The 11,155-nt window shown below is 54.9% G+C and overlaps 1 protein-coding gene across 2 annotated transcripts; it reads right to left on the bottom strand.

The window, feature by feature from the left end:
* Window positions 1-299: 299 nt before the first annotated feature.
* On the bottom strand, window positions 300-10,639 carry slc1a5 (solute carrier family 1 member 5). 2 transcript variants are annotated; one of them, XM_060074772.1, is made up of 8 exons: window positions 9,903-10,638; window positions 6,261-6,303; window positions 5,730-5,786; window positions 5,438-5,604; window positions 3,825-4,058; window positions 3,286-3,480; window positions 2,465-2,599; window positions 300-1,109 (listed from the first exon to the last, which is right to left on the bottom strand). In XM_060074772.1, the coding sequence occupies exons 1-8, from the start codon at window positions 10,439-10,441 to the stop codon at window positions 902-904; spliced, it is 1,578 nt and encodes a 525-aa protein (XP_059930755.1). In that variant the 5' UTR covers window positions 10,442-10,638; the 3' UTR covers window positions 300-901. The 2 variants fall into 2 exon arrangements, with proteins under 2 accessions (XP_059930755.1, XP_059930756.1); XM_060074773.1 differs by lacking the exon at window positions 300-1,109 and adding an exon at window positions 1,540-1,629 and having other exon boundaries at window positions 9,903-10,639.
* Window positions 10,640-11,155: the final 516 nt, after the last annotated feature.

Below are 11,155 nucleotides of genomic sequence, written 5' to 3' on the forward strand. Positions count from 1 at the left end.
ACTACATGCGTCCATCGACGTATCCTTGTGTTTACAATTACAATTACAATTAGGGCATTTATCAGACGCTTTCATCCAAAGCGACTTACATCGGTTAATACACACATTGACACACCGCCGGCAGAGTGAACCATGCAAGGCGACAGCCAGCTCGTCAGGAGCAGTTAGGGTTAAGTGTCTCGCTCAGGGACACATCAACACTCAGCTAGGAGGAGCTGGGGATCGAACTAGCAACCTTTAGGTTACAAGACAACTGCTCTACCTGCTGCGCTAAGCCCGGGTCGTATTAGAAAGGCGATATTTGCATAACACGATCTGATTGGCCGATGGATCCGTCACTGCCTCAAAAGCGGAACATTTTTCAGTCAGTGAGATCCGTCGACGGACAGAGGTAGTGCGACTGCGCCCTAACAGAAGCCTCGACCCCCAGTGGAGGGTGCTGGTGCTGGAGGCCGTGGGGTTCCAGGGTCCTGACCTTCGACCTGCCACAGCAGCAAGCCCTTCTTTGGAGTGGCAGCGCAGCTCGTAGGTCCATCGGTAGTGTGCGGCTGTGTGTGCGTCCAAGCGTGTGTGTGCGTGCGTGTATTTGGTGTGTACAGAATACAGACGGGTCTGCCAAGTAAAGGGCTTCAAACTTTAGAAAGCTTTTGTCCACCAGAGAAGAATGTGCTTTTTAATCGTCGTCAAAGACGAAGAAATGGCAGAAATGATGTACTTTGGAAGGCAAACGATGATTTGAAATCATAAATAGAAAACTGTCCCTTAAAAAACCAAACATCCTGTGAGCGGTATCCTGCAGGAAGCCGCTCTCGACAGTTCGTCCCTGTCCCGCCCTCTACTGAGGCGGGAGGCGGGACGGGGACTGAGCAGGATCCTGATTGGCTGGAGCCTGAGGCGGGTATCACATTGCGGACTCCTTTTCCCCCGGCCCCCCGGACTTCCCCATCAGCGGCGAGCTCTCGGGGGCGGCACTGGGGGGGTGGTCCCCCAGCCTGACCTCGCTTAGCTCCGCCCCTTCCTCCTTCTTGGCCTGGCTGTCCACAAAGTGCTGCAGGAGCCCGGCGCCGTAGGCGTCGCCCTCCACGTTGATCACGGTGCAGGTACGGTCTCTGGGGAGGGACAAACAGCGCGGCGTTAGGGCTCAGACTACAGGTACGGTCTCTGGGGAGGGACAAACAGCGCGGCGTTAGGGCTCAGACTACAGGTACGGTCTCTGGGGAGGGACAAACAGCGCGGCGTTAGGGCTCAGACTACAGGTACGGTCTCTGGGGAGGGACAAACAGCGCGGCGTTAGGGCTCAGACTACAGGTACGGTCTCTGGGGAGGGACAAACAGCGCGGCGTTAGGGCTCAGACTACAGGTACGGTCTCTGGGGAGGGACAAACAGCGCAGCGTTAGGGCTCAGACTACAGGTACGGTCTCTGGGGAGGGACAAACAGCGCGGCGTTAGGGCTCAGACTACAGGTACGGTCTCTGGGGAGGGACAAACAGCGCGGCGTTAGGGCTCAGACTACAGGTACGGTCTCTGGGGAGGGACAAACAGCGCGGCGTCAGGGCTCAGACTACAGGTACGGTCTCTGGGGAGGGACAAACAGCGCGGCGTTAGGGCTCAGACTACAGGTACGGTCTCTGGGGAGGGACAAACAGCGCGGCGTTAGGGCTCAGACTACTAGTAACCCGTCCTCTCAGCTCATGGCTGGAGGCTGTGGGGGGCTAGGGGAGGCTGTGGGGGGCTAGGGGGGCTAGGGGAGGCTGTGGGGGGCTAGGGGAGGCTGTGGGGGGCTAGGGGAGGCTGTGGGGGGCTAGGGGGGCTAGGGGGGCTAGGGGGAGGCTGTGGGGGGCTAGGGGAGGCTGTGGGGGGCTAGGGGGGCTAGGGGAGGCTGTGGGGGGCTAGGGGGAGGCTGTGGGGGGCTAGGGGAGGCTGTGGGGGGCTAGGGGGGGCTAGGGGGGCTAGGGGGGCTAGGGGGAGGCTGTGGGGGGCTAGGGGAGGCTGTGGGGGGCTAGGGGAGGCTGTGGGGGGCTAGGGGAGGCTGTGGGAGGCTGTGGGGGGCTGTGGGGAGCTAGGGGGGGGCTAGGGGAGGCTGTGGGGGGCTAGGGGAGGCTGTGGGGGGCTAGGGGGGCTAGGGGGGCTGTGGGGGGCTAGGGGGGGCTAGGGGAGGCTGTGGGGGGCTAGGGGGGCTAGGGGGGCTGTGGGGGGCTAGGGGAGGCTGTGGGGGGCTAGGGGAGGCTGTGGGGGGCTAGGGGGGGGCTAGGGGAGGCTGTGGGAGGCTGTGGGGGGCTAGGGGAGGCTGTGGGGGGCTAGGGGGGCTGTGGGGGGCTAGGGGGGCTGTGGGGGGCTAGGGGGGCTAGGGGGGCTAGGGGGGGGCTAGGGGGGGGCTAGGGAAGAGGAGAGGAGCCCATGTGATGCCCCCGTCCTGAGAGGAGCGGCAGAACCTCCGTCCCCACGGACCATCAGAGTACTCACACGAGCCAGTCGACGGCCAGGATGAGGGAGATGTCGTTGGTGGGCAGGCCCACGGCCTCCAGGATGATGGCCAGCGTCAGGACGCCGCCCGCTGGGATGCCCGCCGCGCCCACACTGGACGCCGTGGCCGTCACTCTGAACAGGGCAGGGCACGGGTTAAAGGTCAACATCCTCTGGGTTTCCATGGTAACTCAGACGCCACCATTGAACCACCATTCTTTTCGGATTCCTGACCGGTTGCTCATTCTTATTTTACCCTCAAATTTCTAATGCTATTTTTTTTTATACATGAAATTACAATAATAAGTCACACATTTATAATTAGTTACCATCAAGCAGACCTTTCATAATCGACCTTTATGCATTCAATCCTAAACTAGAGTGTGAAACGGGAGCAGGAATCAAAGTCTGTGAGATGTCTCCTCCCTTAGTGGGCGGGGCTGAGGAGCCATCACTAACCCCCAGAAGGACGGGAATAGAATGATGGACGGTTTCAAGCTCTGACGAGTATAATTAACCCAGGAGGACGAGACCGGCTGGTCTAGACCGGCTGGTCTAGACCGGTTATTGGCCCAGCTTTAACTCACCTCAAATATGACCTAATGGTTTATGAATGAAGCATTCAGATGTGAAACCAAACGAGTACACACACACACACACACACACACACACACACACACACACACACACACACACACACACACACACACACACACACACACACACACACACACACACACACACACACACACACACACACACACCAAGCGGGTGTGATTATCCCGTCGTCATGGCAACAGAAGGCGGGCGGGGCGACTCACAGGACGGTGATGACCTGGACGAAGTTGAGCGAGATGTTGTTGAGCTGGGCGATGAAGACGGCCGCCACGCACTGGAAGAGGGCGGCGCCGTCCATGTTGACGGTGGCGCCGATGGGGAGGATGAAGCGGCTGATGTGCTTCGACACACCGTTGTTCTCCTCAACGCACTTCATCATCAGGGGGAGGGTGGCCGAGCTGGGTGGGGGGGGGGAGGGGAGGGGGAGAGTGAAGGTGGAGGAAGGGAGAGGGGGGGGGGGGGGGGGGGAGGGGAGGGGGAGGGGAGGGGGGAGAGGAGAGAGACAGGAAACAGACGGCGTTATGTAACCACCAAGATAGAAGAAGTGCGTGTTCATCTGGTGCAGCCGCGTTCAGTCGTGTGTTCTGTTGTTTGTTCGTAGCTCAACTGTCGCGTGCGCAAGGTTGGATAGTGAACCAGTCAGGTGGCCCGGGGGGACTGTTTGTTAAAGGAGCCACTGTTTAGAGAGCAGGTGTGACCCACAGAGATGAGTCGCGGTACTGTGTGAACGCCGTCTGCCTACCTGGACGAGGTGCCGAAGGCGGTGGCCAGCGCGGTGAAGGTGCCCCACAGGAAGGTGTAGGGGTTCTTCCGGGTGATGACGGCGTAGATGGCGGGCAGCACCAGCAGGCCGTGGATGGCGTGGCCGACCATGCAGCAGGCGATGTACTTCCCCAGGCTGGAGAACAGCGTGGCCACGTCCTCCATCTCCACGATCTTACCCGCCACCAGGAACATGATGCCCACAGGGGCGTACCTGAGGAGGGGAACCCGACCGGGGTTAGGGTGGAGCAGAGAGAGAGAACACCTCTAGAACAGAGAGAGAGAGAACACCTCTAGAACAAAGAACACCTCTAGAACAGAGAGAGAGAGAACACCTCTAGAACAGAGAGAGAGAGCCCCTCTAGAACAGAGAACACCTCTAGAACAGAGAACACCTCTAGAACAGAGAGAGAGAGAACACCTCTAGAACAGAGAACACCTCTAGAACAGAGAGAGAGAACCCCTCTAGAACAGAGAGAGAGAGAACACCTCTAGAACAGAGAGAGAGAACACCTCTAGAACAGAGAGAGAGAACACCTCTAGAACAGAGAACACCTCTAGAACAGAGAACACCTCTAGAACAGAGAGAGAGAGAGAACACCTCTAGAACAGAGAACACCTCTAGAACAGAGAGAGAGAGACCCTCTAGAACAGAGAACACCTCTAGAACAGAGAGAGAACACCTCTAGAACAGAGAACACCTCTAGAACAGAGAGAGAGAACCCCTCTAGAACAGAGAGAGAACACCTCTAGAACAGAGAGAGAGAGAGAACACCTCTAGAACAGAGAACACCTCTAGAACAGAGAGAGAGAGCCCCTCTAGAACAGAGAACACCTCTAGAACAGAGAGAGAACACCTCTAGAACAGAGAACACCTCTAGAACAGAGAGAGAGAACCCCTCTAGAACAGAGAGAGAACACCTCTAGAACAGAGAGAGAGAGAACACCTCTAGAACAGAGAGAACACCTCTAGAACAGAGAACACCTCTAGAACAGAGAGAGAGAGCCCCTCTAGAACAGAGAACACCTCTAGAACAGAGAGAGAACACCTCTAGAACAGAGAGAGAACACCTCTAGAACAGAGAGAGAGAGAGAACACCTCTAGAACAGAGAGAACACCTCTAGAACAGAGAGAGAGAGAACACCTCTAGAACAGAGAACACCTCTAGAACAGAGAGAGAGAACCCCTCTAGAACAGAGAACACCTCTAGAACAGAGAACACCTCTAGAACAGAGAGGGAGAACCCCTCTAGAACAGAGAGAGAGAACCCCTCTAGAACAGAGAGAGAGAACACCTCTAGAACAGAGAGAGAGAACACCTCTAAAACAGAGGGAACACAGCAAGAGCAAGAAGAGAGACAGAACCTGGGGGATACTGGAACCTATAATGTTCCCTCTCTCCCAGGAGAGTGAGATCCCCGGGGGGTGTTCTGCGTAATCAAGTCAAGTCGCCATCTGTGTCACAATCAGTTTGTTGTCTCAGGGCTGTAATGTAATCTGTGATTCACTGCAGAGAACAAACGGGCTGCTCTGAAAGCGTCTGAGCACGCCCAGAGGGCCTGTACCGGGCCGAGGAGAGGGAGGAGCACTCACCACATGATCCAGGACACCAGCACCATGGTGGCCTCGTTGAAGGAGTTGAAGAACTTGATGAGGATCTCCCCCTCCTCCCCCAGCTTCCTCAGGGCCACGCCGAACACGATGGCAAACACAACCAGACCCAGGATGTTCATCCCGTCCTGATCCAGACCGATGGGAACCTGGACACACACACACACACACACACACACGTATTGAAAGGCCTTCCAGCCATGAGCACGGCCACACACGTCCTTCAGCTTGCTGCGTGACTCCAGGGGAGTGTGAGAGGAGGCGTCTGGCTCACCTTCTCCACGGTGATGTTGGTCCCGTTGGTGGTGATGAACCTGTAGCCGGTTCCGTACTGCAGGGGAGAGAGCAGGTCAGCACCAGCATGTCTCTGAGCGTCAGTGTGATATAATCCAACGGTGGGGGGATGGCCTTTAAGAGGGAGTCTCAGAGTAATAGTCTGACTAGCGGTTTCTCTTCTCTGTGGTTCATTATCTCATGTGAACACGCGGTGCTCTCTGAAGGTTGGACTGATAATGCATCCTTTATTAATCAGCTGGTAATTGTAAGCCACATTATCACCATAGAGCAGTTAGTAGCTTCTTACCTTACCTTACCTTACCTAGTGATTGTTAGTGCTTGGCACTTGGTTCTAAGAACATCCTTAATGTTCTGACAGCCATATATTGTTGTTTTTCTTTCTTCTGACAAACATACTTATTGTAAGTCACTTATTGTAATACATTCAAGTGCCCTGAATGTAAATGTAGTATTTGTGCATGTTTAATGGTTTCTGCAGAACAGGAAGGTGTGTGATGTTGTTACCCACCGACTGGAAGGCCGCCGACACCAGGTTGGAGGGGAAGAGGTTCCTGAGGGGAGAGAGGCATCATGATCTCTAGATCTGAAGCGACACTTCAGCTCCTTTGTACTCCAGCCAACAAACTCCTCACGCACACTCAGTCACGTGGGAATATCTGACGGGAATTCCACTATTAATACCGCCCCCGACAGCGGATTACAGGTGGATTAGAGCGTAATGAGGAGTGCCTGAATCCCGTGGAGACCAACCGCTGGTAGAGAACGAGACTAACCCACCGCTGGTAGAGAACGAGACTAACCCACCGCTGGTAGAGAACGAGACTAACCCACCGCTGGTAGAGAACGAGACTAACCCACCGCTGGTAGAGAACGAGACTAACCCACCGCTGGTAGAGAACGAGACTAACCCACCGCTGGTAGAGAACGAGACTAACCCACCGCTGGTAGAGAACGAGACTAACCCACCGCTGGTAGAGAACGAGACTAACCCACCGCTGGTAGAGAACGAGACTAACCCACCGCTGGTAGAGAACGAGACTAACCCACCGCTGGTAGAGAACGAGACTAACCCACCGCTGGTAGAGAAGGAGACTAACCCACCGCTGGTAGAGAACGAGACTAACCCACCGCTGGTAGAGAACGAGACTAACCCACCGCTGGTAGAGAACGAGACTAACCCACCGCTGGTAGAGAACGAGACTAACCCACCGCTGGTAGAGAACGAGACTAACCCACCGCTGGTAGAGAACGAGACTAACCCACCGCTGGCAGAGCCCAGAAGGAGACTCACGCCTCGTTTCCACATACGTATGTTTTTCGTATCCGTGCTTCCGTAAATTTACGGAAGGAGTCGCTAGTGTTTTACGTACGGACATGAATTTATTTACGGACAAAAGATGGGGGAGCGTATGATAATGGCCGTTTTTAGGAGACCGGTACTTTGGAACATGAGGATCAACATATACAGAGATAAAAACAAAACCAACCAGGCTTGGAAAGAGATCGGTGAGGAGTTTGGCCTGCCAGGTACTCACATGTTTTGTGAAAAACATAAAAACTTTCATACGGTATCTCCGTAAAACGACGGCGAAAGTTAAATTTTTTGAACGTATATTACGGACATACCGGACACGACGTGGGTAAATCCGAACCGGATGGGACATTAGAGTAGCTCTGTCATAAGCGCGCGCTCACACACACACACACACACACACACACACACACACACACACACACACACACACACACACACACACACACACACACACACACACACACACACACACACACACACACACACACACACACACACACACACACACACACACACCCCTAAAGCCCCCTCCCCCCCATACACACACATCTCCCCCTCCCTCCCCTCTTGAGTGAATTAAGAGTAATGAGGGATTAACTTCCATTCAGCCGTTCATCATGTGTAAGGGCGTGCTCTTCAGAAGCCATCGGGTTTAGGCCGTCACGTGGCTGCAGCTTAATGAAGGCCTTATGACTCACTGGAGGGACACTGGCTGGTTCTGATATGATACCAACATCTCCTGCTGCTGAAGAGTCAGGCTGGATCCACAGGCCTCACCGGGAGGCCTCACCGGGAGGCCTCACCGGGAGGCCTCACCGGGAGGCCTCACCGGGAGGCCTCACCGGGGGCCCGGACCAGGCCACATGACCCGCCCACGACCAATCACAGCCTCCGGACCTATGGAGGCCACACGCCTCCGCCCACGACCAATCACAATCACAGACTTCCTCAATGAACTCCACTTCTCCCTCTCCTCGTTATGCCCGGCACGACCATGTGACTGCAAGTCATAAACCCTGAAGTTTAAAATACACACACACACACTAGTTTGGTAGTAACCCAGAGGTGTATTAATGCAGCCACAACCTTCAAGCCCCCCCCCACCCTGACCTCACCTCCACCCAGACCTCAGGAGGCCAGGCCCGTGTTCATAGGCCCCGCCCACCACATCCTGTGTGTGAGGGCCTCCAGGTGTCCTCCAACGGGTGGGGGTCAGGTCGGCCCCGTGGAGCAGAGCGCGCTGAGGGGGGGGGGGGGGGGGGGGGGGGCTGACTTTAAACAACAGAGAGGACCTGCACCGACTTGGCTGATGCAACCCAACACACCCTGACCGCAGCCTGTCATTCCTATACACAGTGTGACTCTTAACCACACACACACACACACACACACACACACACACACACACACACACACACACACACACACACACACACACACACACACACACACACACACACACACACACACACACACACACACACACACACACACACACACACACGCTTCTTGCCAAAGCTGATGAACTTCAAATATTAGCGTGCGATCGCACATCCTGTGGAAGCGCGGTGAACACGGAACGCTCAGAACAAAAAAACAACAGCAGGAGTGATAAGGAGCGGAGAGTGAATGGAAAAGCTATGGGGGGGGGGGGGAGAGAGAAACTCCATGCAAATAGTCTCACGGCCAACTGGTCGTTCCATTCTTATAGAGGTGTTACAAACATAACCGCATAAAGCTAGCGAGTTGTCTTTCATTGCCAAAGATGCTTTGATCTTTTGCTCATTCAAGTTAGTCTAAACATTCCCCCAACGTGCGGTAACAGAAGACAGAAAGTGCTGCAGCGCAATCAACACGTTTCTTCAGACCTCACTTCCCCTTCTGAACCAAAACTCTGGTTCGATTTTATTCACATCATGATTTCCTTTACGGTTAACCAGGTACTGAAAACGAGGGCGTGGCACTCTGCGTTGAGGCTGGACGTCACCGACAGAACCTCCTCGTGAATATGTATGACTGCCTTGATCGTGGGTCCGTCCATTTCTCGTTGGGTAACACGTTAAAATATTACGCGTTGCCGCGCAAAATTCTGTCGCGTTAACGCGACATTTCCAAGGCTCAGGTGGAAATGACGTTAGCTTTAACAGCCTTCCATAAGTGCGCGCCGTCCTTGGTGACTTGACGATTAATTCGGTGTGATAAACCATCACCATGGCAGCGCGCCTCGTCTCCATGACCTGGACCTGTTTGTACACCACATGGAGCTCTGAGCAAGCTCCCTGAAGCCAAAACTATTTAAGGCTCAGTTCCATGTGTACTGTATCGGTGGACCCAGTGTACTGTACTGGCAGACTCACTACTGGTGGACCCAGTGTACTGTACCGGTGGAACAACTTTACTGGTCGCGCGCTTCACACAGGAGCGCCTCCAAGTGACCGGGTGCGGGTTCTGACGCAACATTGCGGCATTAACGCATTCCGTCCAGGCGGTCTGGAGGCACCGTGGGGCTGATGCAACGGACTGACGTCACAGCACCTCTACTACATCTCTGGGGTTTCGCGCTGCCAACCCTCCTGCGTCCTGCTGTTGTACGGAATGTGTCAACGTGAGTCGCCAAACGGAACCGGTTGTCCCTGATTTCCTTGGCGCGTCCGTCATTACGCGCGCATCGTGGTTCGCTACGTGGAAAAGTGACGTCACGTCAACTCCTTGACAGACAGTGGGGGGGGGGTCCCGCCTGCCACGTGTCCTGCTGCTCGCTGGTGACGCCGGGTCAGGGGTTAATTGGAACGCAGACCCCTTCGCGACATAAACAAAGGGTCCCCTGTCACTCACCTGATGAGGTCCAGGAAGGAGTCGATGATCTCCTTGGGCTGCGGCACGGCGTCCCCTAGCCCGGCCACCCGGGGCTTGGAGCCCGTGTTGGAGCCGGGCTTGATGATGAACGCCATCACCACGCCGATAGACGAGGACAGGAGCGTGGTGACCAGGAAGAAGAGCATGGCCCAGCCGCCCAGCCGGCCCAGGGCCTTGGGGTCGATGCTCGCCGCCCCGGACACCAGGCTGCAAACCACCAGCGGGATGATGATCATCTTCAGCAGGCGGATGAGCAGCTCTCCGGGGAAGCCGATGTAGATGACCTGCGTCCGGGTGAGCTCCGTGTTGCGGACCGCCATACCGATGATGACTCCGACGATGACTCCGGCCACGGTCAGGATGACCAGCAGGTTGGCCAGGACGATCCTCCGCACCCGCTGCTGCAGCGTCTCCGGGACGGCCGTGGTGACCGGGCCCAGCCCGTTGGACACCGGGTCGTCCTGGTAAACCTCCTCGGAGGACGCCTTGCTCGGCTCCATGTCGATCTTCTCAGCCATCGTGTGCGCTCTGCTGAAACTAACTCCTAAAACAAGACGATTCTGTGATTAAACGTAGAGCTACTGACTAGAAAAGCGCCAGTAAAGGACTCGTCAGTGAGTGAAGGCAGCGTCTCCCTGAGTGGTGATCGCCTGTAACAGCTCAGTTTCGCTCCCTCTCTGACGCCCCGAGAATACCTAGTCCGAGCGTGGAACAACGAGCCATAAAGCCTGCTGACGTCAGAGAGGGCCGGGCCAGGAAGGCGGGCGGGGCCAATATGTCGTTCTCTACGTCCCCGTCCCCGCCATAGATATATATATCTATGGTCCCCGCCCCCCCCCTAAAGAAAATGTTCGAAATGTAAAATGTGTTTCCTGCAATTTTAATATACAGCTAATTTGATGCATGGGGTTAGTTTATGAGAAAATTAGGGGTTAATGGAGTGAACTCATAACATCATCAAATACACATACATCTAAATCTAAATGTAACATAAATCGATGCATTGTTATGCATGTATTTTTATTATCATTAGTACATTTGGGTTGAGAGCTGTCTGCTCAGCTCTCCTTCTCTCCTCTCCCAGCGACCTACCACTTGTCATGTTGGACCTAATATATATGACACCAATTATGACATCAAATAAAAAAGAACCCACTAAAAAGCAATGGTTGCAATGCTCTTGGTTTATCTTAAAAGTGGACATTTCGAAGATTTTCGTGTCTGTTAGGTCA

The sequence above is a fragment of the Gadus macrocephalus genome, chromosome 16 (assembly GCF_031168955.1).
Source record: "Gadus macrocephalus chromosome 16, ASM3116895v1".
In the NCBI taxonomy this organism is placed as follows: domain Eukaryota; kingdom Metazoa; phylum Chordata; class Actinopteri; order Gadiformes; family Gadidae; genus Gadus; species Gadus macrocephalus.

Excerpts from the sequence above, each read along its gene's own strand:
- slc1a5 (XM_060074772.1), bottom strand. The coding sequence starts at position 10,441 with ATGGCTGAGAAGATCGACATGGAGCCGAGCAAGGCGTCCTCCGAGGAG. Across the intron at positions 6,304-9,902 it reads TCCTTCCTGGACCTCATCAG|GAACCTCTTCCCCTCCAACC; the intron begins GTGAGTGACAGG and ends CTCTCCCCTCAG. Across the intron at positions 5,605-5,729 it reads CCAACATCACCGTGGAGAAG|GTTCCCATCGGTCTGGATCA; the intron begins GTGAGCCAGACG and ends GTGTGTGTCCAG.